At 40.8% G+C, this 27,095-nt stretch overlaps 1 protein-coding gene across 3 annotated transcripts; it reads left to right on the plus strand.

The window, feature by feature from the left end:
• Positions 1-295: 295 nt before the first annotated feature.
• LAMP2 (lysosomal associated membrane protein 2) lies at positions 296-26,814 on the plus strand. 3 transcript variants are annotated; one of them, XM_048864142.2, is made up of 9 exons: positions 296-449; positions 6,307-6,425; positions 8,848-9,061; positions 9,700-9,861; positions 10,746-10,957; positions 11,628-11,747; positions 12,163-12,241; positions 13,598-13,765; positions 24,260-26,814. In XM_048864142.2, the coding sequence occupies exons 1-9, from the start codon at positions 371-373 to the stop codon at positions 24,400-24,402; spliced, it is 1,296 nt and encodes a 431-aa protein (XP_048720099.2). In that variant the 5' UTR covers positions 296-370; the 3' UTR covers positions 24,403-26,814. The 3 variants fall into 3 exon arrangements, with proteins under 3 accessions (XP_048720099.2, XP_048720098.2, XP_048720100.2); XM_048864141.2 differs by lacking the exon at positions 24,260-26,814 and adding an exon at positions 21,082-23,448 and having other exon boundaries at positions 297-449; XM_048864143.2 differs by lacking the exon at positions 24,260-26,814 and adding an exon at positions 15,701-18,134 and having other exon boundaries at positions 297-449.
• The last annotated feature ends 281 nt before the right edge of the window (positions 26,815-27,095 follow it).

Here is a 27,095-nt window from a genome sequence, read left to right on the forward strand (position 1 = left end):
CAGCCCCATTAATTAGAACACATTATATTACATTACTCCTCTAGTGGGGAATGATTTTTGAGGGATGACAGTTGTTTCAGCCTGATGCACCCTTGCCCTATAGAGATAACATGCAGCCCCTTTTTCTTACTCTGAGATGGGACGAAAGAGGGAGCTAAACCCCAGCCCTATGTTGCATCCCTGGTTTGCCAGACCTGCCCGCCCGCGTCATTTATGAGGTGGACTATACCTGTGACCCGTAAAATTGGCGGCGGGGTGAGGCCGCCTCTGTGATTGGCTGCCCGCCGAGGGCACCTCCCCCTCATATGACCAGCCTTGCGTTCTCAGTGCGCCCGTCCGTCCGTCCCGCAGAGCCCTGGCGCTGGTGAACATGGCGACGCGCTGCCCCTGGCCGCGGCCCCTCAGCCTGTCCGGCTGCTGCCTCCTGCTCCTCGTGCTCGGCAGCCCCCGTGAGTGCCCGGCTTGGCGGCCTCCGCGCGGCGGTGCCTCTCTGCGAAGGGCCGCGGCGGCGCGCCCGGGAGGCGCCGGGCCTGGGAGAGGCGGGGGTTGGCTCCTCAGCCCGGGGGGGGGCGAGTGGGGCCATGCCCTGGGGGCGGGGAGTGCCCAGGGGGCTGCGGTATTCGGTGGGGGGGGGTGCCGTGAGGGGAAGGGGGCGCTGTGGGGGGTGCCGTGAGGGGAAGGGGGCGCTGTGGGGGGTGCCGTGAGGGGATGTGGCTCAGGGTTTTGGGGGGGGTGGATTTTGTGGGGGGGCCTGGAGAGGGGGATTTGGTGGTTCGGGGCTCTCTGCGGAAGGGGCATGCTCTGTGCGGGGTGTCAGGTGGATTTTGGGGGGGTAGAGGGAGTGTGTTATTTAGGGGCAAGGGTGCGCACTGGGCAATGGCTGCGTGGGGAGGGGCGGTGTGTCTCCGCCCCCCCCCCCCCCCCCCGCGGCCAGGAGTTGCATTGCTGAGGTTGCACACAAGTGCACGAGGCCCAGGTGCTTACTTAATCCGGTGCGGGCAGCCCCAGGAGTAAAGGCCCTGGTGCAAGGGACAGTGGGTGGAGAGGGCTGTGTCTATACGATGCCCCTTTTAGCAACAGCTGTGCCGCTAAAAGGTGCGCAGGGTAGCCGTTCTTTGTCGGCAGGAGAGAGAGCTCTCCCGGCAACAAAAAATCCCCCCCCCCACCTCCCCAACGAAATGCAGTACCTCTGAGGGCAAGAGCGCTCCTGCCGACAAAGCGCACTTCACACCGGCGCTTTTTGTCAGTAAAACTTTTGTTGTTGTTGGGGGGTGGGGGGCTGTTTTTCACACCCCTGAACCGCTAATATTTTACTGAGGGAAGTCCAGTGTAGACAAAGCTCTATCGTGTCTGTGAAATGCTTCTTTAATACTCCCTAGTCTACCTAACCGCTTCTCTTTCTTTGTTTAATGTGGCATTTCAGTTTTGACTCCATAATATAAGGTCTGGTTTTTCCCATACCACAAACTTAGGCTAATTTTTTTGGTTCTTTTGCTACTGCTTTAGATTGAGGTGTGTACCTTGATGCAGGGAGCACAGTCATGGGCCTATCAGTTCCAGCTCTGTATCTTCCAGATGTGCTATCCTATGAAAAATGAAAATGACCATGAATTTGATCTCTTCTGGCTGGTTGCATTCAGAACTTGTTGTCAATGCTGTTTCTAGACACAGTGTATTGATATTTTTGCTGAATTGTGCTATCAGGTTAATCTTCATGACTATAATGAAGATATTGTGGTTGCTGGGTTTGTCCTTCCCACAGGGATAGGAGAATAGCATGGAAAGAGATGGGAGAAGTACCTGTCTTTTTGTCTTGTATTATATACCAAAATGTATTTGGATTGGCTTTCTGGACTAATTGCATTAATTTTGTTAACTACTTAAAGTACTAGGTGTTCCAGAAGAGCACTCTAAAACTGTAACCATCCTTGGACAAGAGCCTCCTCCTGTAAAACATGTTCTTACTTGTAGCCAAACCTGTGTCTACAGTTTTGCAGGTCCAAATAAGTTGCCAAGCAGAAATCAAAACTGTACAGGCTTTGCTGGAGTAGTACTCAGTTTGTTAAAGTTAAGTGGCATCTTTCCCAACACCTTACTAGATGTGGATAGCTCAGTGGTTGAGCATTGGCTTGCTAAACCCAGGGTTGTGAGCTCAATCCTTGAGGGGACTACTTAGGGATTTGGGGATTGGCCCTGCTTTGAGCAGGGGGTTGGACTAGATGACCTCCTAAGGTCCTTTCCAACCCTGATATTCTATGATTTTATGATGAATGTGATTTTTCTTTTTTCTTGTAGTGCTTTTGGTGCACTATCCTTTCATATTGGGTGACTTAATCCAAAGTTTCAGAGTGGGAGCAGTGTTAGTCCGTATCAGTAAAAAGAACGAGGATTACTTGTGGCACCTTGGAGACTAACGCCTTTATTTAGGCATAACCTTCCATGGGCTAAAGCCCACTTCATCACATGCATGCAGTGTAAAATACAATAGGAAGATATAAATAAATTTGTTGTACTTGTGGCACCTTAGAGACTAACAAATTTATTTATATCTTCCTATTGTATTTTACACTGCATGCATGTGATGAAGTGGGCTTTAGCCCATGGAAGGTTATGCTTAAATAAAGGTTAGTCTCCAAGGTGCCACAAGTACTCGTTCTTTTTAAACCAAAGTGAGAGTGATTCCTGGTCTCCACCAGAAGCTCAGCATGTGAAACCTCTTTCTCAAAGTAGCTTTGCTCTTTTGGATCAGGGGCCTAATCTATACTACCAACTTTTGCTGGAACAGCTGTCAGTCACAAATCACACCTCATCACGCCCCTTACTGACATAGCTATTCCAGCAAAAGCTTTGTAGTGTAAAGTTCCTCCACTTGCTACTGCTAGGGTTACCATATTTCAGGTTCCCAAAAAGAGGACATGGGGGGCGGAAGCTGGGGGATACTAACTTGAGGTGGGGGACAGTGTTACTCCCTGTCATGGTGGCAGAGCAGCTGAAGCTCTTTGGGGACTGCTCCCCCAGGACTGGATGGGTGGGATCCAGCAGTTGTGGCTTGCAGGGGAATGAACCAATCAGCATTCTTTCTGGGATGCAGCTTGTTCTGCTCTGTAATCCCACCCTCCTCCTCTCCTTTTCTGCCCCCCCCCCCATGTTGTTTGAAAACCCCAGACAGAGAAAGCAGGCTTAAAAAAGAGGCTATGTCCAGAAGCCCCGGACATATGGTAACCCTAGTTTCTGCTGCATCCACCGCCACATCAGAACACACAACTTCTGGCAAAGCAAGTACTTTCAGATTTATTTCTGTAGGTTGTGGTGGGTGGTAAAGAGAACATTGGCTTGAGTATTAGGTATCCAACTTATGCTTTTGAGTAGGGACCACCCTACATTAGGTATTCTTCAGAATCACTAAATAACCTCTAAAAAGACTGATCTTTCCAATAAGTAGAGGATGTTGCTCTAAATTCTGCTTCCATTCTGCTCTTCCTTATTGGAATAGTCCAGCTGCAAGGCAAAAGGATAATTTTGCACTTCAGTTGCACCTTTATTGAAACATCTTAGCCTTTTATGAAGGTTCATAAGTGGCTTTCTTTATCTGTAAAATGGGAATGAGGCATAGAGGCAAAGAAACTTACTGGAGCAAGTCAGCAGCACGAAATAGAACTGAGTCCTTGCTATGAGTCTCTGGCCCAATCCATGCTGTTTTTCAAGACAATATGAAGATAGTAATTACAGTGCTAGCATGTGTTGTGCTCTGTGGCTCATAAAAATGTTCATGATAAATATTTTCTTTTTAACAAATCATGCTGTGGACTTGAATAACAAAGCCATGATGTACCCTATGATGGTGACAACATGAAGATTATGGAGTTGTGTATAACTGCCATTCTTATCTTTGTACCTCTTGGCCTGATTTCCATGTGACCAGTTTTTTACTAACATCTTGCGATAAGATTGTGTTGTCAAAACTTCTTGCTTTCTTATATAGAGCAGGAAATAGTGGTGACACTTTCATCTAGCAACATTAAGCATCCCTCTTGCTGAATGTGTGATGGTAGAAAACCACATCAAAGTGGAACTTTCTGTGACCGGGTGCAATTGAGTTTCAGCAAACTGTATTGGTAGAGACTGGAAACTTGAACAAGTTCTGGTAATGGTTAAATGCAGAGGCCCTTGGAGACTCTGTAATGGCTGCAGTCAGCTAAACTCAAAGCTATCTGGTAGCATATGGGGGGGCGCAGGCAGGAGCATAGTGAAGGGAGGCAATGTTATGGGTAGGCAAAAAAGAAACTTGTCTAGTAGTGGGAGCAGACTTTTCCCTAAAGAAAAGGGGGAGTAAGTATATCTGCAGGCTGACTAGTACATATGAGGTCTAGCAAGGAAGCTTGGACACTTACTTAAAAGACAAGACAAGAAAAGGAGTACTTGTGGCACCTTAGAGACTAACAAACTTATTTGAGCATAAGCTTTCGTGAGCTACAGCTCACTTTATCGGATGCATTATGAAGTGAGCTGTAGCTCACGAAAACTTATGCTCAAACAAGTTTGTTAGTCTCTAAGGTGCCACAAGTACTCCTTTTCTTTTTGCAAATACAGACTAACAGGACTGCTACTCTGAAACCTTAAAAGACAAGATTTTGCAAGTCGTTACAGCTCATTCACTGCTTAAGTGCTTTCCTCTAATGAAGATTATTTTGGAAACCTTGTCCATTACAAAGTTTTTAAAGGTAGTTGTGGGGGAGAGAGGAAAGGTGGATGTATGCCAAAACAATAAATCCCTAAGTACTAACACTTTTTTCTTGGGGGGGGGGGGGGGAGGAGAAGGGAGGGAAGAAAGGAAGAGTGTTTTAACTGGCTTTTCTGAACACTGAAGTGGGACTAACAAATAACAATGCATAGGTAGGCTGGCTTATTCATTGCAGTGCTTAGACTAAAATTTCTCAACACTCTTATGCTTTTGGATAAACCAAACTGGAATTTTAATCACTCACTGTACTATAACCTTGGATCCAAATGCAGATCAGTGTTATCGCCCTAATGTGGTGTAATCTCTCTACCACTACAAATTCTTTCTACATAACCAGTAGAATTTACCATGTTCCAAAGTTCCTTTGATAAAGCTTCTCAAACCTGGTCTTTGGTACTACTCATACCATAGAACGTATATAAATCCGTTCTGGCTTGTCAGTAATGATAGGATATGATTAAGACAGGTTTTTCCTGGCATTTTGTTGACTACAGTCCTCTGAATATAAAATCTTCTGAAAACAGTGGCAATCTGTAGTCCAATATCATTAAAGCCGACTTACCTGTCAGCAACTAGGGAGCTTGCAAGCTGAACCAGTTCCCAGTGTTAGTGGGTTTTTACACTGCATCTCAAAATGCCTTTGAGAATAACTGAAAGAAAAAAAAATCCTCAGTGTTTTGTACAAAGGAAACTTAAGGTGACCTATGCTATTAAAACAAGCCTTGTTTTACTCTCTTTACTTGGAATGCGTCACTTTTTATATTGGGCAAGACCTACATTTCTAACCTCTCTTCTGAAGAATGTAGCCAGCTAGTAGACGCATAATATTGCAGATATCAAGAAAGTGAAAGTAAGGGAAGTGCCACCTCAGTCAGATTTGTTAGACTTTTAAATACCTGTAGCACTGACCATTTATGAAGCGTCAGAAGGGGAAATTTGCTATCCAAGCTCTTCAGTTGAAGTCCAGAAACTCAAAATACAATTTTTAAAAGGAGCACAAACTCTCTTCCTTTGCAGGTCATCTTAGGTCATAATTGTTGATAAAATAGACCATGATGACTCCTTACAGCCATTACCTCACTAACTAGTTCAGGGAATTCTCTCTTGAAGTACTAAACATATCTTCAGGGTTAAAACCTTAATTAAATGAATTATTGACGTAACCTCTTAAGCTTTGACAAGCTGCTTAGCTCATGCACAAAGTTCAGTGTGCTCAAATTTTCTTAACTTGTTCTTGCTTTCTAGCTGCTTTAAGCAAACTACAAATTCTGCAGAGCTAAATTTGTCTATATCAGACAACTGATGTGCAAAAGATTCCTTATTTATCAGGACTGGATAAAATTCCAGAACTCTTCTACAATTTTAACTTCAAAATCCAGCAGTTATATCCTGTTTCTAATTCTAGTATTAGAAAATAACGTAATTTTCTTCATGTCTCTAGCAAAAAGCCTGAAAGAACTTGCTTTGTTTAAAACATTTTGTGATGTAATGAATTAATTTGTGAAATATACAATAAAATGAAATATCAACCTCTTACAAGCAAACAATTACTGTATGTATTGTAGGTTTTTTCCAGTCACATGCAGTGGAAGTAGATGTGAAAGATCACTCCAATACTACATGCATATATGCAAAATGGATGATGAGCTTCTTGATAAAATATGAAACAAACAGTAGTGAATATGTAAGTACTGAATTTAGTGTTAACTTCTGCTATTGGATGTACTATCCATTTCACTTATCTGCTCGGTCTTGAGAAGCTTCAAAACAATTACCCTTGTAGCTAGTCCTGGTAAGTTTGAACAATAAGTCAAGCTTACCTCTTTTAAATAGCTGATCTCCCCTTTTTTAAAGGGGCAGTCAGAGTTTTTGTTTAACTTATGTAATATGTTAGTGTTGGCATATTACATTTTAAGTAACACGTTACTCCTCTTGGACAAGAGGTTAGTTTGACTTTCTTGCTCTTTCTTAGATGGTCCTCTGAGTTAACACTGGGTAATAAAACTTAAGATATTTTCGTTAGAAATAACTCATATCTAGTAATTTTAAACTCTCTGCTGAATCATGTTTAACTCTAAAACAAGGGCTTCAACCTACTTGTTTGGGGGTGATTAGGAAACTTTTGAATCTCACTGTATTCTAATCTTCCACTCTTTAAAAGCTTCTAGTTCTTATTGTTGCAAACATTGCTTTCCAAGCGTAAATTGAGTCTTCCTTGGTCTGTAGATTAAGTGACAGATACATTGGATCACACTTTTCCAGCAGAACAAAATTGATGTAATTTAAGTCTTCACTGCTACTATTCAGAGCATGTGGACAAGAGTGAAAATAAGATACAAGTTTCATTCTTCAGGAGCTTGGGAAAAGACCTGGAGCAGGCTGATCCAGAAGATAGGCAGGAGGAATGGTAGAGTAGCAAGACATTACAGCCATCACACTAGCCAGGAGGCTCTGGTGAGGGAACAAAGAATGAATTATCATTTTGCATTCCAGCTAAGTGGGTAGTGCTCATAATTCATTACAACATCTGGGTATACATGAAGCCAGAAGCTATCTTTCTGGTCAGGAACAGCATGCCTTTTCCAACAGATTTAGAAGGAGGATTGGCTTTTCACATGGAAGTGGCTCCTGGACACTTAGGAGGAGACAGGACTGGCTTCATCTTAGTTTAGTTCAGTGACTGTATCTGGAACACTTCTAAAACCCCATGTGAGGGGAATAGGTGACAGTGAGAGTGTCAACTTTAAAAAAAAAAATGAGTTTGGGGAAGACAAACCATATTGTAAAGGAAATGGAAGAAGAGAAAAGCAATAGCCACTGAATGTTTCAGGGAAGGAGGCCATGATCAATTAGAGTGGAGTAAAATCCAAAAGGGTAAAGTATAAAACATAACCACTTTCTGTCTCATAAGTTTTAAAGGTTTTTCTCCAGCTAGTAGACTAAGTATCAGGCTAACCATTTATTCCCAAGCCCTTACTAAAACTGAATGACACTACTCAGTCATGCTTAGTACCCTACCAAATTCATGGTCCATTTTGGTCAATTCCACAGTCCTAGGATTTTAAAAATTTTACGATTTTATGATTTCAGCTATTTAAATCTGAAATCTCAGTGTTGTAATTCTTGGGGCCCTGACCCAAGAGTGTGTGGTGTGTTTGTGTTGGTGGGCAGGGAAATGTCACAAGGCTATTGCACGTGGGGTTGCAGTATTGCTGTCCTTACTTCTGTGCTGCTGCTTGCACTGCCTTCAGAGCTGGGCAGCCGGAGAGTGGCGGCGGCTGGTTGGGAGCTGAGCTCTGAAGGCAGAGCAGTGCCAGAAGCAGCGCAGACATAAGGATGGCAGGGTGTTGCTACCCTTCCTTCTGTGCTGCTGCCTGCGGAGCTGGGCCCTCGGTCAGCAGCCGCCGCCGCTCTCCAGCCACCCCGCTCTGAAGGCAGTGCAGAAGTGGAAATACCACCACCCCCCTAAACTCTTGTGACGCCCCCTGTAACTCCCTTGTGGATCAGGGCCCCCAATTTGAGAAACATTTGTCCTCTCTTTAGTATCTGTATACTAAATTGGTAGAGTTTAGGATAAAAGCACACGACCAGATTTCACGGTTCATGGCATGTTTTTCATGGCACTGAATTTGGTAGGGCCCTAGTCATGCTGCATGGCTCTACTCAAGCCTGTAGCAGGTTCTCACTCAAAACCATAACTGTTAAGTGTGGTTCTGGCCATGCTACCCATACTGAATTACTTCAGCAAAACATCAGTTTTCCTTGGTGTGAGTGACCTTTCAAGTTACTGCTGTAATGTACTATCTAAATGCTAGCGGGGCATTGCAGGCAAGTTAAGACCTTTGGCTAGATCTTTCAACTCTGTTGTCTCATGACTGAATCAAACACAACACTTTTCTAATTCAGATGGTGGTAAACTCTAGAACAATGTGTAGAATGGAGTAACTTTCTTAACCCTTCTATGAGTTCAGTTCTCTGTTCCCATTTCTTTATTTACATTAGGAATTGTTTTACGGAAGCTTCCACTTGAAGATTATGAAACTTCCCAGAAAATACTCCAGCATGAGGAGAATGTCTGTCTGAATTAAACTACCTTTCTCTTCTAGAAAAATGCAACCTTAGACCTTACATCTCCCAACATAACACATGACCGAAGCACCTGTGGCAATAAAACACATGCCCCACTACTAGCGGTAGAATTTGGAGCAGGTCACTCTTGGAGTATAAACTTTACTAAGACTAATGAAACTTATCAGGGAAACATCATCTCATTTACCTACAACACCAGTGATCCAGTCTTTAAAGATGCTAAAACAAAAGGTAATATGTGGGATTTTATCTTGTGTGGCTGAAAAATGACTAAGATAAACTACAATGATTATTGCAATATACCATCCCTCTAATTGTTTTTATAGTTACTCATTCCTTTGCCCCAGTCCCTTTTTCTTACAAGTGTTGCAGACCAATAAGAGCATCCTATCTGTTTTTATGACTGTATTGTAGATTCTAGTAATCTACTAGACTCTCCCTCAACATGGATGGGGATGATTTAAGTGCTTGCTGATTTTTCACGTGCATTGCTCAGTCTCTAAGAACACTAGTGCTATGATACAAATTGTTACAATGCACAACCCTTGACTAAATATGAGAGTGTGCATCTTGGACAGCTAGTAGCAAAGAACTAACTTTTGACCCCTTTCCTGTACCTTAAGAATTTTAAAAGGAAGCATCCTGCTGGGAGGAGCAGTTTCTTTTCCGAGACTTGTTTAGTTAACTTTGTAAGCTAAAGGACCACTCTACAATACTTAAAATGAATATGTGAAGGGGTGAGGGGGGAAAAATGTGTACCAGAGGTGTTAAAGGTGGCTAAACTTACAGGAATCCCGTTCCTTGTATTAATTGTAAACTATTTTTCTTGTCTAAAATACGTGAAGGTTAATCTGTATTCTTGCTTATAGGACTAATTACTGTTGTTGTAAAGGACACTCTGCCTCCAGTCCAACTGAATACTGTCTACAAATGCCATCACCTTGACTCTATTGAAGTGGCAAATGTGTCTCAGTTCTTCTGGGATGTCACTCTGCAGGCTTTCGTTCAGAATGGCACTGTTAGTAAAAATGGTAAGTCACTTAAAATTGTGTATGATGGTTCTGTATCCAAACTCTCATTTTAGGATTGCAGTGCAGAGTGACTTTAATGTTGTAAAGTAGTGAATGACAAACTCTTATAGTGAATTGATGCTTATCTTGCCTAAACTCTTGAGAACCAACATGAGTATAAGCTCCATTTGTCCTCGTTCATATCATGAATCAACTGCTGTTCTGAAACTAGATCAGTGGAGCATACTCACTTGGCATCTGTATAATAATTTTTAGGAACTGCGTTTTGACTAATGAGTATTTGCTGTCTGACTTGAGATTTTTAAATACTCTGATCCCTTAACTGATTGTACCACTACAACTGGATCATGAATCTCAAGGTACCTCTGTAAACAGAAGTCATACTGCCTCTTAGTTCAGGACTCAAACATTTTGAGCCTCAGATGTCCAGTACAACAGTGACTAGCAGGTAGTCTTACTAAAGACCACACAACAAGTATATTGCACTTCAGAGGCTTGTTAGGCTTCTTTTCTTTAGAGCTGGTAGCCTTGCCAGAACTTCCTCTGCCAACTGTCTTCATCTGCTAGATCAGCAGGGTGACCTCTTTACCTGCTATGCTGCTCCTAACTTTGCCAGTGCCGAATGAAACTAGCTTCTCTTCCATTACTGTTAATGGAAGGACAGTTCTGTTTAAAACTGTTACTGCATGCTTTAATGCTAAAACATCAAAGATTTGACTAAAAAAAACTCTGTAGGAGACTTAAAAGGCCAAAATACGCCCTCCACGTAAAACTTGACAGCAGAGCCATCTGTAACAAACCACCTCTGACAACTGCTTAATGTTATGAAAAATGTATCTTCATGCTGATATAGTAGCTAGGAAGTCACACGCTGCTTTTTTCAGATTCTACATGTGAAGCTGATAAATCTACTGTTGCACCTACCACTGTTGCCAACTTAACTACTACACCTGTCACTACTGCTTCATCACCTCTGCCAACTACAACTTCTAAACCAGTGGAGAAACCACTCACTGGAAACTATTCTCTTAAAGATGGCGATAAAACCTGTCTTCTGGCTACATTGGGGTTGCAACTGAATGTCTCCCAAGAGAAGGTGCTTTTTTTAATATCTTAAAAGCAAAGAGGAGGAGTGCTGCAATATTTTCTTGTTTGCCTAAGTATGGATATGTGACTAGAGCCTCACAACTTAACCAATATTTGGCATTACCTTTAGTGTTATGAATGTCCCCTCTAGTATACGTATATCAAATCAATTGAGGGATACTATATTCAGAACGCTACCTTTTTAAAATGGTAACTTGCTGAGGAATATCTTGATATTGTAACCTGACCAGGGCATTTCAATAGCTTTTAAGGCTGGAACCTACAGATGCTCTGCTTGGTTGCAGAGGGAGCCCAAATTAAGGCATCTGATTGCTCAAGCTGTGCTATTATCTGATGCACAAAATAAAGGAAGGATCTGTCTTCAGCTTCATAAAAGAGCTGAATGGGGGAGAGGGTCAGTGGGCAAGATTTCTCTCCCCTGCGCCCCCCCCCATCTTGTCAGGACTGCTAACCTTAAGTGTCACTTAAATAGCTGGGCTGAACATGATTCAGTCTACCCTAGCATGAAGACTCGCCTTGTTTATGATTCTCTCTTGTAGAGAGTAGGATTAAACACTGAGGGGGAAATAGGAAGTTCCTTCCTTCTGACAGCAGCAGAATGCCTTTTTTGAACAGCTAGAAGCCTCTTGACTGACAAGTGTTTTGGTTTTTAATTTCAGCCTGTTTTGGTTAACATCAACCCAAAGACAACTTATGTCACTGGTAGCTGTGGCAACACATCTGCTACTCTGCGATTGAATGACAGCAACAGCAGGTTTATTGATTTCACCTTTGCTGTTGTAAGTAACGTATTACAGTTGAGCACTAACCTTCCAATTAAATCTTCATTTCTTATGTCAAAACACTTCGTACATAATGCCTGTATCTTAAAAGCTTGTTTCCAACAGAGTTGTATAGGTGGCTGGTATCTTACTCTACAGGTGAAGCAACTGAGTCTCTTAATTGACTTCCCAAGGTTACCTAGTGGCAAAATGAGGATTGTTCTCTAGGAGTCTGTTTTCCAGTAACATGCTCAGTACAGTAAATAGGCTCTCTATTAAACTGACTGCACTAGTGTCATCTTTGTCAGTAAATGCTTTCACACTTGTAGTTTTAAAAGTGCATACTGCAGAGGTAATCTTCTAAATATATATGTACTTGTGTGGGATAAACCCTTCAATTTTAACACCAATGGGATTTTTTTCTCTTAAACAGAAAAACACAAGTGCAAACACACAAAGATTCTATCTGAAAGAAGTGAACATCACCCTGATCAGTTCTATAAATGGCTCTGGTAAGATACTATTTGGCTTAAAGAAAGCACTTCAGTGACTGCATGCTAACTATATTTAGTAAATACTAGTCAACTAATTTTTAAACCAATATTAATTCATACTCCATAGTCAAATCTACAGTGACTAGCTATAGTAACAAATTGCTTTGGAGAGTGCCGTAACTTGCTACTTTCCTTATCCTATTTTGGCCTTGTTACGACTGTAGCACATATCCGTGTCTACCTCTGAAGTGCAGTAAAGTTCTTAAAAATCAGTTATTGGGGAAAGGAGATGACCATCTTTAGTATGAGAACCCTAAGTGAGCAGCTCTTTGCAAAGAGGTGCAACCTATAAGACTTAAGCATATTCTTCCAGATCAGCAGTTCTCAAGCTATGATGTAGGAGGTACAGGAATTTGTCAAGAGAGCACAAACTGTGGGCCCTGCAGGGGGCCCCCCAAAACTCTGGCTGTCAGCCCGTGGCAGCTGGGGCTCATGCAGAAGGGCTGTGCACACCCAGGAGGCAGGATAGGGGATAAAGTAGACTGCAGGGGAGGGATGGACAGACAGATGGAGCCCCCTCACAGCGGTCCAGCAGTAGCAGCACAGAAGTAAGGGTGGCAATGGGGGACGAAGTCTGCTGTAAAAAGTGGATATTCAGAAATATCACTTTTCACTTTGCCACCCTTACTTCTGTGCTAGTGCAGAGCTGGATGCCCAGTATATGTATCTGGAGGTGGGGGGTCAGCCATAAAGGATTACAGACACACAGAAGGGGTGTGTGATGAAATAAGTTTGAGAGCCACTGTTCTAGACATTTGTCTTACACATCTAAGGTAACTATTCTCCTATATGGAAGAAAAACTTATCTTTCCAAGTTCTTCCAGATAACTGAGAATTCTCACTCTGTAGTATTTCAGAAACCAAAGTTTTTTAATTTTTAAAATTCTTAAATGTGTTCTTTAAAAGGGATCATGCTGGCCTACTACTATGTTGGCAATCTCTGTAATTAACAAGATGTCTAAGACAAAGTTTAGACACGTAAGCAGTTTTGTGTTGCAGTAATGAACTGCAAGGACGTGTGTGAGTAGATTATAGACTTACATTTTTCAGAAGATTTAACAGCTTTAATTATTCACCCCTCTTCTGTACTGACAGACTTCCTGTAGTCAACAAACTTGTAACTCTCCTCTAAACTGCTACATAACCACATTTCAGAGGAAATAATGCCGAGAAATGGACTCGGTAGCCTTCTCTGAATAGGCTTATGATCTTGGTAGTACCTTTTGAACCTGGCACTCTTGATAAATAGACTTTTTAGGCCATAGAAAACTCATCAGCAAATGTCCATATTAGAGTATTTTTTCTTTTTTTAAGAACCTTTAAATGCTGGAAACAACAACCTCAGCATCTGGGACACCTTCCTAGGCAGTTCCTACATGTGCCAAAAAGAGCAGACTGTTTTGGTGACTGAAGAGCTTCAAATACATACTTTTGATCTAAGGATCCAGCCATTCAGAGTACAAGACAACAAGTATTCTAAAGGTAAGAACAAACCCAAATCAACCAGACTTGTAGGGTGCTCTAATAAGACTCATAACATAGGAGTGGATAAAAGCTTTATAGATACTAGCATAACTAATCCATTGGCCAGTACTTTATTTTTGCTTAAGCTAAAATGAGACTCCAAAATTTCTATTTGGGAAATGGCACCAGCCTTCTATCCTGGTTGATATGAACACCTTGCTTTTATCAGTGTTTTGCCTTGGAGAAACCTCCCTTCTTAAACTCACTCTGAACTGGCAACAGCCCCTTAGGCTTATACAAAAGGGGCTAAAGACATTGACTTTATGGCTGTGGGGGGAGGAGGAGATTGCCATAGAGAACCACTGTTGACTTACTGAAATCTGCAAATGCTGGGAGTGAAGGAGACTGCCCAGACTGCTGCAAGAAATAATGGGATGAAGCTTGGAAAAAGAGCATTTCTGCTGAATGTAACCCAAGCTTTTTCTCATCATACTGGAGGGGGGAAAGGATGATTCAGGTGATGGGGGTCCAAAAGAAGGAAAGCTCTTACTGCAAAGGACAACCTTGCATTGGCCAGGGGTATGGAAAGACCTAATCTGTCTTCTCAGTAATTCTGAAGAGATGCAGTATAAACAGTTCTAGATCTCATTGTGGAAGGCCAAATGCACTTCTGCATAATTCTGTAAATAGTACTTGAAAACTAGGTATATGTTACAGTAGTGCTTGCAGCCCACTTCTGGGTTTAGATCCATGTCTAGACTGATAAAATACCTAAGTTAGGATGGAAGGTGGAAGTGTGCCTTTAAAAGAAGAAAATTTAAAAAATCCAGTTTTAAAAGACTTCTCATCATAGTAATATATTGGTATTGGGAAAAGGTTCAGGAAAGGGCAACAAAAATGACTAGGGGTACAGAACAGCTTCCGTATGAGGAGGGATTAATAAGACTAAGGTGTGGGGAGGATATGACTGAGCTCTATAAAATTGTGAGTGTTATGGAGAAAGTAAATACCACAATACAAGAACTAGGGGGTCACCAAATGAAATAATAGGCATCAGGTTTAAAACAAAAGGAAGTATTTCTTCACACCGTGCAGTCAACCTGTGGAACTTTTTGCCAGAGGAAGTTGTGAAGGCCAAGACTATAATAGGGTTTAAAAAAAACTAGATACGTTCCTGGAGGTTAGGGCCATCAATGGCTATTGGGCAGGGATGGTGTCCCTCGCCTCAGTTTGCCAGAAGCTGGGAATGGGCAACAGGATGGATCACATGATTACCTGTTCTGTTCTGTTCATTTCCCTCTGGGCAGCTGGCATTGACCACTATTGGAAGACAGGATACTGGGCTAGATGGACCTCTGGTCTGACCTAGGTTGGGCGTTCTTATGTTAACGTTGAATTCCTTAAATACTACTAAATGAGTTCTGATTGTAATTGGCACTCCCTGTTACAGCCACTTCATCATCCACATGTTAGCTTATGACCGCTTCAGCAGGCTTTTCAAAACTGAAACCACGCCGCTTTTGTACTCCTTTAAAACATCTGTGTACACTTTAGCCTGATTTACACTAATCTGGCTTTTTCTAGCTTTGTATTTAAATCTCCAATAGAATTGTGATACTGCAATTACTCATTCATCTAATACAAGTTTGGGTTAGCTGACATAAAAATTTATCCTCTACAATTCCCTCTCTAATGCCTCTTAAACGTTTATCATTTTAGTAAATAAGCTACTGTATCCACCAAAAATGCCCCAATCTGCTAATTATAAACTAGCACATAGGGAAACTTCCTATGATCTGTACCGTTTTCTCACTAAACTCTACAGGTATAATAAATACTTGCTTGTAACTTTGAGCCTTCATGTTAAGGAAAATATTTTTGTTTCCCAAGAGAGGTACAATAGCATGCTGTCTCTTTATTTATTCCTTGTCGCAACCTTTCTCTCATCTACAGCCCAGGAGTGTTCGCTGGATGATGACACCATTCTAATACCAATTATTGTTGGTGCTGCTCTTGCGGGCTTGATTGTCATTATAGTGATCGCTTACATAATTGGCAGAAGAAAAACCTATGCTGGATATCAAACCTTGTAAATCTGAATGTGATCACTGTTCCAGTTTCACTTTAATGAAGCAAGTGCAAGCTTCCAAATGCAAACAAACCACTTCAAGTAAACATTTGCATTATCTAATTAGGGCTGGAGACTGTGGGTGCTTTCTCTTTCGGTGTGTTGTCAGATAAAAGAATGGGAATGTAACTCTCCTTCCTGAACTAAGAAAAACATGGGTTTCATAATTGTACTCCAAGTAGCAAATAAGGCTTATTTGACTAATTATTGGGTAAAGATATTATCTGCAAACAATTACTTGGGATTCATGTCTGCATTTTACAAATACTAAGCTAAGCAGGGAACAGTCTGAAAAGGGAACAGTCTAAATTAGGGCACTAATATGATGCATTGGGCAACTTGTAAAATTGCATTAAACTTGTACTTGTCTCACCTGCATTCCTTAGTTACTGTCACAATTGCAGGGTAACCTGGCTGCCTTTAACTGTGTATTAAACCTGGAATACTTGCCAGGGACTTCAGAGTGCCTAGTATCTCTTTTCTGGCTCATAGTACTAAATGCCATACTAATGGTTTTTTCAAGCAAGTTTATGCTAAAGTGACAGTAGTAACCCACTTAATTCCAGCAAGAGCTGCAATAGCTCCCTCTTATTTTGGTAGCTTCAGGAGCCATTCCTCTTGTTTGCATATCTAAATGAATGGGTTAACTTAAACTTCAATTGGTATATGTGGGAGTTAAAACCCAATTTCTAAATGCTTTAGAAAACTGTTGTGTACAAGTGACCAGAAACCTAGTGCCTGTTACAACCTGGCATCCCCTAAGATACCAAAACAGACACAGTTCTACTAAAGTAGTACAGTATTCCTGCTGGCACCAGCCTTAAAAAGGGAATAAGAACCTTAAGTATTTCTAGAATTTAAAGGGCACTTAACTTTGTATCATACCTTGCACAGAAAGTCTGTCTTGCTCACTTCCTTTGAGTGTCTGTTAAAGAAGCTCTCAGTTTAATGATCCAAAATCAATTGTCACAACATCAGCTGTTTTTAAATCTCCATATTAAAATCGTTCTTTGCTAATCAAAACTTGCATTGTAACTGTCCCATGATGGCATCTCATCTGCTGATTCATGTACTTTGTGCTTCGTGTGCTGTGCAGAGATGTAATATTGTGCATTTGTGTGTAGGAATTACTAATGCTGTGAAGAATGCAAAAGTAAAGCATAAGTCTCTGAGGCTGACCCACTGCACCTTTCTCCTTGCTGTTTGGAGTAGGTCCTGTACTTAAACAGAACTGCAGTGCAATTGGACTGTTCCTTAAACTGAAGCTATGGAGAGACTAACCCTCACTGTATATTTTTAAGTTTCTCTGGTCTCCTAATCAGTGTGGTGTAATTCATGGTGCACTGCATAAAAAAGGTGACCTTTCCTAAAAGGAATGAGTTTTGTGTTATAATAAACGTGGATTGGTCATATTAATGAACATAGGACAACTGAGTTTAACAGGGAAAGCTGGTTCATTATTTTTCTTAAAATTTGGCTTGGAATTGTCATGGTAATGTTTGTTTATGGGTATACAGAGCTGCTTGTGGCATGTTTGGTTATGCTCTCTAAAAACAATCAGTAATACTAATTTGGTTCCCAGTAACATGGTTGGAGTTCATAGTAACTAATGTATATTTAGGACGCTGAATAAAAGAGCAAGAATGGTTGGATAACTCTTACTAATGCTTGTTGCAAGCAAAATTCAGGCCTTAGTCTAATATCAAAACATCTTTTTAAAAAAAAAAACCCAAAAACTAGAAATGTAAATGGGAGGAACTAGCTTCAAACTTAAATTCTTAATCTGAGAATATCTCCAAAAACATAAATTGCAATTAAAGATATTTTAATACAACAGTTCTCATAGAAAGTCTTTTTTGTAGAACTCCAGTGATTGTTGGTGTTTACATGTGCCAGTTATGTACTTTTTAATTGGCATTTATCGCAGCTATTTTCTTTGTCCATCTAACGTCTTCGGTCTCCCAGGTTTCTATATGCAAACTCTATTCCTGAATTTCAGACTAAACTCTCTCCTTCTCTTTAAAGGTGTAGGAATATTACTTAAGGAAAACCACTGGATTTGTCCAAGAAATTGGCTCTGATAAAAATACTAGATCTGGTGTGCTGGTAACTGGCTCATGTAAACATCTAAGTTTCATGCACCTACTTAAACTGTTTAAACCACTAGTTCTTTGTATTGTATTTCTCCATAGGGACTTGCTTGTCAGTTTACTCTACATATTGCTTTAAACAATAAAGATTCTTCTATTTCTTAAAGAACCTTGGTAACTTTTTTAATTAAAACAATGATTTCTTGAACTGTAGTAATAACTTAAGAAAAATAGACTACTTGACTAAAATGATTCTTATTTTAGATCAGATTCTCCATCCTAATTGTTAAAATTGTAGGACCACTTTCCTTAATCTTCTCTCCTCTTGCTTAGTTCTCTCTGCATCTTTCTGTAACACGCTAGGAGGGACTATCTGCTTATAGGCTGTAGTCTTTTTTTTAATAAAACCACTAGTCTAGAGATTAAATCATTTCTGTTAGAAGCTTGGCTATCCCACTTTAAACTTGTAGTGAACAGTAAAACATCTCCCAAACCAAGTAGACTTAAAATCTAATTTCACAAGTCAAACTTAAACTGACTAAAGTATTAGTCTTGGTTATAACTAATGCAGCAAATAGTTCAGTGTCTCTTACAAATTCTTCTCTTTGGGAGTGCCTTCTCTTTATCAAGCCTAAATTTACCTGGGGATAACTTCATCCAGCAGATGTGGAGAAGCTGTCGGGACTTTTCTCTGAAAATTTTGCTTGCTTGGTAAGGCTCTTCCTGAATGCTAGGATCTATCTAAATCCTGCTCCTAGGAGGGGGGATAAGTTTTCCTGGAAAGCTTCAGGAAAAATGCTATCTGTTGCTGATTCTGCTAGTTCAGACTCCAGCCTCCAGTAAGATCAATGTACCATATATATTCGTTCATAAGCCAAATATTTTTGGTAAAGAGATCCATCAAGGAGTGGGGGTTGGCTTATAAATGGGTCTACACAAAAATTTGATTTTAAACTCTATGAAATCATTGAATTGAATATTTAATACATTGTTGTTTTTACCTGGAGCATCTGCAGGCATGGAACCCCTCAGCTCCCTGTGGCTGCAGTTTGCTGTTCCCCTTGGCTGGGAACGTGAACCACAGCCACAGGGAGCTGAGGGGTTCCATGCCTGCAGATGCTTCAGGTAAACAAAACATCCCAGCCCACCAGCTGCTTACCCTGATGGGCTGGGAGCCAAAGTTTGCCAACCCCTGAAATATAGGGTCGGCTTATGAAAGGGTCATAACGTTTTTACTATTTTTACCTATCCATCTTGGGGGGTCAGCTTATAAATGAACAGGCTAATGAATGAGTATATACAGTAATTTACAAAGTGCAATAAAAGTACCTAGCAGTTGCCTCACTGTTGGATACTCCAGGAGATCTAGAAGTAGTGGCATGCAATGCTCATATTGCATAAATCGGTCCTTCAGAAATCCATAGAGCAGGCATAAAATTCATTCTGAATAGGGGAGACTTTTCTCTTAGTGTTTCTGTAGTTAATCAAAATACAATACTGGATGTAAATGTGCTTTCTCTATTGCTTGTGTTTCAGAATTGATTACCTGTGCTGCTTGTCCTAAGTATCCATAAAAGCTTTTTGACAAAACAAACAGCTATATGTCTAACTCATGGGGAAAATGCTGGGTATGCAGATGTACTCGGCACCATAGAACCAGTCTTATCTCCTTACAGATTCAGTGCATTAGCTAAGATATCACACCACACATGAATAATAATGCTGTAGCATATGTCTCCTGTTTCAAGAGTAACTACTAGAACACATCTTCATTTGCCTACCCCAATACTGATATACTAGTCTGATTTTTGCAGAGGAACCACACATCTGGTGTACACAATTGTATTGGTGATAGTTTGACTAAGGCGGAGGATGAGTAAAATCACAGATGCTCTTTGACCCCAAGCCAACAGCCAGGAGTCAAATCAGTGAGTAAAATCTCACTGCCTTTCCTTTCAGGCTTCATTAGAATCAAAGCCCCTGCTAAAAACAAGGAGTACTTGTGGCACCTTAAAAACTAACAAATGTATTTGGGCATAAGCTTCTGTGAGCTTCATCAGGTGCATGCAGTGGAAAATACAGTAGGAAGATAGGTAGGGGGGTGTGTATATTAGACAGAACATGAAAAAATGGGTGTTGCCATACCAACTCTAAGGAGACAAATCAATTAAGGTGGTTAATTGATTAGTCTTGTGAGTTGGTATGGCAATACTCATTTTTGTGAGATGATCTTCCTACTGTATCTTCCACTGCATGCATCTGATGAAGTGGGTCTTAGCCCACAAAAGCTTATGCTCAGATAAATTTGTTAGTCTCTAAGGTGCCATAAGTACTCATTCTTTTTGCTGATACAGACTAACACAGCTACTCCTTCAAAAGCCCATACTGTGATTGTAGTCTAAACTGGTTTTGACTATCTACAATGTTACTGTATGTAGCTTAAAAACTCAGAGCTCAGTGAAGCTTTACACAACTTCAAAACTACCTAGAAAGTTAGGCTGAGTGTCTCTTGGACGAACCAAAGTCTAATCTTAAATGGAGCTTAAGCACCTAATTCCCTTAAGATCCTCTGAAAAATATCTTCCAGGTTGAGACCATGGTGGTCAAAACGGCAGATTACTAAACTTGCACCTTGTAATGATAAAACCTAGGTGACTGTAGTTGTAGTCCTTAACTTTTGTTGTTCCAAAGCATTTTACTCTTCATAAAATCTCTAATGAAGAGAAGTAGGTTGTTCACATTTTCGCCTGAACTCCACTCCAATGTAAAGTAACAGTTTTCAACATCCCTGCTTACTTTCTACTTAACTGGGAAAGGTCTGCCCTAATAAGACTTACAGGGGAAATTCTGACCAGCAGTAAAAAGTCCAAGATTGGAGGGGGGTTGGAATAATATATTATCTAATTTCATCATATACAAAATCAATTCCAGAAATTTCATGTTAGTCTTAAAATAGGGGTGGGGCAGCATTGCAGTCATTATTTATAAACGGGGTGTGATTGAAGGAGAACTCTAATACTGGCTGGAAAGCAATGTACACAATCATGGAGGGGTTGCAGTGTTTAATATTTCAATTTAACTGGCTTTCTTTTGAAACTTGCCCTCTTTCCATCTAGCTGAAGACTGCAGCCCAGATGTGGACAACTTCATTGTGCCCATAACAGTGGGAGCAGCTTTGGGAGGATTAGTTGCTCTAGTGCTTATGGCTTATTTTGTAAGCCACAAGAAACAGCGTAATGCTGGATATCAGCAATTTTAAATAGGGGAAAGTTTGTTTTTTTTTAAGCGGGTGGGGGGGAAATTGTCTCCTCTTAAATCTGAATGGCTTTCACAAATGGTTTCTTGAAAATGACATTGGTTTAATAAACAGTTTAATTTTTAATTAGGACAACAGCTGAACTTGACAACTCACCTTGAGTGATTTAGGCTAGTCCTTGATCAGACTAAAACTTGTTTCCATCTTCTGGACGTGGATGTGATGCTGCCAAAAACACTAATTCAGTAATTCTATGATCTATATGTACACAGTGCCTGTATGTGAATAAAGTTTTGTTCCTAAGCGCTGTGAATGGCACTTAACCAGTACTAAGTTTGCTGTGAATGTCAAGTATTAATGTATATAATCATACATTGCAATTTATTTTTACTACTAGTGATAGTGCCTTATATACAGTTTGTCAAATATTAAAGCTGTTGTCTGAATGACCCTACTAGAAAGGTTAAAACTGACTTTTGCAACTTAAAGATGCTCTGTATGTGCAGTTCTCTGGATATAACTTTTTGAGTGTGCCAATATAACTTGCATGTTCTGTACTTTCTCTGGATCATCTATTTTGTACAGCTGGTCTACAGAACAAAAATACTTCTAAGGATACTATAGTAGTTTGAACTACTAATTAATGGTGCTCATGGCTGTTTCCAGTGTCAAAAGCTGATATTCAAGAGAAAAGGGAAGATGGGTTGGACTGGAACTTAACTCTGTACAGCCTTAATGTGAACTCACATGGTCAGTCTGCATAGCTTCCAAATTCCTCCATGAGAATATTTCCCCTTTCTCTCTCTCCAACAACAGACTTGCCATGATAAGTAGTAGAATCAGTTAGTGTACAACTGTCTATATTTCAACTTGCAAACTTGGTAGCCACCAAGTGTGGAAAGGCTAGGTTCCCCAACCATTCTTCTTTGATCTGAAAGGGACCTCCCTCTGACAGAATTAAGGAGATGCTAAAAGTAGCTCAAACTACTGTGCTCTCCCTGCCCTGCTAATGTAAACTTAAAAATTCTACTGGTGGCTACTTGGCACCTTTCATCAGTATTGAATTAGCTTATTTTAGTATTAATGACTTTAGTATTCCTATGCACTGTTTAATGTTCAAGTCAATCAAAACTGATTCAAAGTAGCAAGTGACCAGTTGTCCTTCCTCCCTTGCATTGCTGAACTGCACAGTAGCAGCTTCTGAATTGGAATGAACACTGCTACAGGGGCTAGACTTTGTATTTGTATTTTGATTAAATTAAAGGGGGGAAAAAAATAGCTATAAACCCAGACTTTGTCCTAATGGATAAGTGGCAACTGGTTACTAGGTTAATATATCTGAGCTAAATTTGGCACGGTAACTCTTCTAAAGCAGTAGTTCTCAATCTGTTTAGCATCGTGGGTCACGTATACACCTCTCTGTATTGTGGGCCACACACGCACAGTACTACCTGTATGGCCCTGAGGATGACACATGGGCCACAGTTGTGTGCTGATTGGGGTGCGAGGGGCCTGCAGGCCATGGGTTGAGAACCACTGCTCCAAACAAAAGCTAATTCAATTGGACTCGTATTACTGGGCAGCGTCTTAAAGTAGTAAGTAGCTGCTACCTTTTTACAGAGTGCTACATCTGTACAAGACGTCTTCTATTCAAGCATAAAAGCAAGCAAAATCCATTCTTCAGGAATCTCACCAAGCTTTAACAAAGCCCTCCACTTCAAAATCACACCACCTGGATTGGGGTGAACTAGGTTAACATGTTTATAAAAGTTCTTTAACTCATACTGCCTCTTGGGGGTGGTCATTAGCTTGGGGCATTGGACATGTAATTACTTAGTGCTGCTCTAGAGATTTATGTTTTCAAAGCAAAGTCAAACCACTTTTTCCTTCCAATAGTCCAGTGGGGTAAGTATTTCTCCCTACTCTACACACAGGGAAAGTGAGGCAGAGTTGTTGCATAACTTGCCTGACGCTTATAATTGGCGTCGGAGTCCCATGCTCTGAAAAAGGCCCTACTGACTCTGAATTTAGCATTTGTACCAGAGAGAAATTAAATAACAACATATACTTCAAAACTGTGTGCAAACCCGCTTTGTGGCATTATAGTGAATGTTTTTTTACAATGCTGTGTTTATTGTAATAAGAACTACATAATTCTTCTCTGAAAGCAATACCTCCATGACCTCTTTGTACTGAATGGATCAAAAAATAAAGCTATATGCACCAATGGTGTGTGTTTCAGTGTTTTCAGCTGCCCTGATATATTTTTGGTTGTCTTTTACAGCCTTTTCTACAGTGCTGCTTTCCATATTATCTATTTATGCTCTCCTTCTTTCCCATCCATTTCTGAAAATGCACAGTGGTGTCTGAGTGGATGAGAAATCAGGTGGTTTTTTTTGGGGGGGGGGGGGGGCGCGCGGCGCTGTGGAATACATTTTGTCATTCTGGTGCTTTAATCCAGGTAAATTCTCCTAAATCCATATGGTGGTGATCAGATAGTGTGTCCTCTCAAAGTTAATACTTGTCCTGGGTTATGGGTGACATCAGTGGAGAGCCACAGATGGGGAGAGAGCAGAACATTGAAAGTGAATGCTAATGTGAAGATCTGAAAAGAGGTCTTTACCCTATGAGAGCCATATATGTGGCCAAATGTGATAAATTTTTTTTCATAAACACTTCAAATGCACCCTCTGGCTAGAGGCAACCCAGTGACTATGAGCTAAATTGTCTAGAAGAGAAATAAAGAGCAATTAAATTATGCTAAGCTGTCTGGGGTGGTGAATAAGTGTTGAGACTGTAACTAATGTCCTGATCCAGAGAGATGTTAAACACGTGCGGCTCCTATTGAAGAAATAAGTTCTGGGTATTCTGTACCTATCAGGATCAGATCTAGAGAGAGAGGACAGGTTTAAAAAAAAAAAAAAAGTGGATGGGGTTTAAAATGAAATTGCAAGTGTCTATTTGCTCCCTGCTTGATTGGTTTCTAATGCATGGTTTCCCTACTAATTTCTTCTCCCTCACTCTTTTCTTTTCTACAGCTGAAGAATGCTTTGCAGATTCTGACCTGAACTTTCTTATCCCCATCGTAGTGGGTGTGGCGCTTGGCTTCCTTATCATTCTTGTCTTTATCTCTTATGTCATTGGAAGAAGGAAAAGTCGTACTGGCTATCAATCTGTGTAATCTTTTCATGCTGCCTCTGCTGCTTTTTTCCCTTTATGGAAGTTACTAGTTTATGGTTTTCTTTTGACTAGATATATTAAAAAACAAAGGATAATGTATTTGTGCATATGATTGTGAGAACAAATTTAGACTCACCTGAAGCTACTGTAAGGCTTTGGATTAAAGTAAAACTGCTCCAGGAAACACTTAAGATGAGGACCAATAACTGTCCCCTGCGCAATGTGACTGTTTGGCTGAAAAGGCCTAAGATAGGAATGCATCTTACTTGCAGCATTTTTAATCTCAATTCTTTTGCATAATATCACAGCTGGCGAGCGAGTTTCTATTTTATATGCAGCTACTCAATTTATTTCAGATAATGCTGAAGTTAAAAAAACACTGGTAGAGGATTGAATGCTGTGCAGCGAAGGATTGTGTGTTCTATTGGACAGAAATGCAAAATCCTTCCTAGCATTCAATTAGAAGCAAACTTACCACTGCTGCATTGTTTCTGTTTTTCATGTAGCTGCTTGTTCTCTGGGGTTAGCTTAAAGCTGCTTTTCCTGTTGCATTCGAAGGTGGTTCTTGATCCTACAGTACATCACCCAGAAGTTCCTTCTCTTAGTAACTAGTGTACTTAATATCAGCATGGAAAGGATTATCTTTGTAAGAGGGGAGTGGGTGAGACCTAGTGTAACAACTTACCCAAGAAGAGAAGAACCTGACCTTAGTGAACAGACTTAAGGAGGACTGCTACTAGTTGTAGGTATCCTATGCGGCTTTTATTCAAAGAGGACCGTGATAAGCATCTTCTGTTTGCTAACCAAAAGGTTCTTCTGCTTCCTGACTTTAATTGAGCCTATGTTTGGGAAAACTTTGAGTTCACTGGGTCTAAGTTTTCATTCTGTCTGTGTAATCTAGACCTCTCAGCTTGTATTTCAGTTGAAGGAACTGGCCTAACTTTAAACCTGTCATTAACTCCACAGAGGTGTGCTCTTATTCTATTTTCCAAAGTAGTCAGTATGCAAAATGCTGATTGTAAAGGATAAGGTTATAGAAAACCACAGTAAAAGAAAGTGACCCCACCAAAGAATGGGATGGTATGATGGATCCAGTCAAACTCCCTCCCCTGTCATTAATATTGTCGTACACTTTGAAGGCCTATGTTCCACATCTGGGCCTTAGCAGAATGGAAGCTAGTTATTTTGGATTAAATTCTGCCACTCTTGAATGGGTACATTGGGACAGGAGCATCTTCTGCCATGGACCCCTTTGATGCAGACCTGCAGAAGCTAATCCTACTATTATTGTGCTCTCTTTTATGCTAGGCCATGTGACTAGCTGAGGTGCTGGCATCATCTTTGCATGGCTGTTAGTAGCTGGCAGTAGGCAATGTGGGAATGTGTTCAGTACTGTTCTGCAGCATGCGTTTAGGATGTTCCTGAGCCACTGCGGGGGCGGACTGCTGTAGAGCACCTCCACCTCATTTACAGATGAGTGAGAGCATGATTTGGGCCTTCATTTTACAGATTGTTTGGGTCTTGGAGGTGGATGAGGATAACTGGGCTAATTAAGTCTTTAGTTTTTCAATTACTGGCTCACAGAATGTGTGTTCAGCCATGTGTGGGTGAGCCTAGTGTCATAAAGAGAAAACCCATGAAGTAAGCTGCGATGTTCAATCAATACGATATAGGAGGATATGGCACGGGGGGTGCCGAATGTAAATTAGAGCATGTAACAATTCACGCTCAGTGTGGCTTTCTTTAGAAGCATAGCTGCCTTTAAAAAACAAAAAGTTTAGTAAAAGCACACATAGGCATAGACAAGAGGTGTTCAAATAGATTTACATTTGAGTGACATTGGGCATGGAAGATTGTACAATACTGACTTTCATTTTAAAGAAACGCTGTTTAGACTTCTATCACAAAAATTGCTTTGGTCCTGTTCTGACTGCAGGATCAAACCTAAGCTGTAACTGCATCTTCCAACGGGACAAAAATAGGGCCCTCTACAGATGTGATTCTTTCACGATGGGGATTTAATTTAAGCCCAGTGGGTTGGGTTTTTGTCTCCCATTTTTAACTCTTGCTTTCCATGAGTGGGGGAGTGCTAAATGGGCTGCTCTGGGCCTAACACACATGCCCCTCAAAGCATGTCACCTCCACCATGCTATGAGGTGGGTTCTGTTCCTGCTGTGCTATTCTTCACACATTGCATCCTTTTAATCCAGCTGGGTGACTTTAAGAATAAAGTGCAGCAAAAAATAAAAATTAAGTGCTATTTTGGACTTCATGAGAAGTCAAAATTAAGCAAGCACTTTATAAAGTTGTTGTAGAATGAAGAGTGATATAAACATGGTTCTCTGAATTTGCAAAAGACTGTACAAAGTGCTGATGAAGACAGAGCATATATATTAAACAAAGTTAACTATGATGTTTGTCTAGTTTTGCTCAGTGTTAATACTCTTGATAGAGATGAATGCGAATTTGAACGCTTTACCTAAGGGGCTGGTGTGGCTTGAGTTTCAATGGCTGTGAAACCTCAATCACCTCTTGCTCTCCTTCACTCCATGCTCCTTTCAGGTAAGGACCGAGGCAGAGGCCAGGCAGGTGGCATTTGTGCTGCCCTTGGTTGCATGTTCCACAATCTGTGGATAACCAAATTTAAAAGGAGGGAGAGTTATTAAAACTCTGAGCAGGAGGGATGGTAACAAT

This window comes from Caretta caretta, chromosome 9 (assembly GCF_965140235.1).
Source record: "Caretta caretta isolate rCarCar2 chromosome 9, rCarCar1.hap1, whole genome shotgun sequence".
NCBI classification, from domain to species: Eukaryota; Metazoa; Chordata; order Testudines; family Cheloniidae; genus Caretta; species Caretta caretta.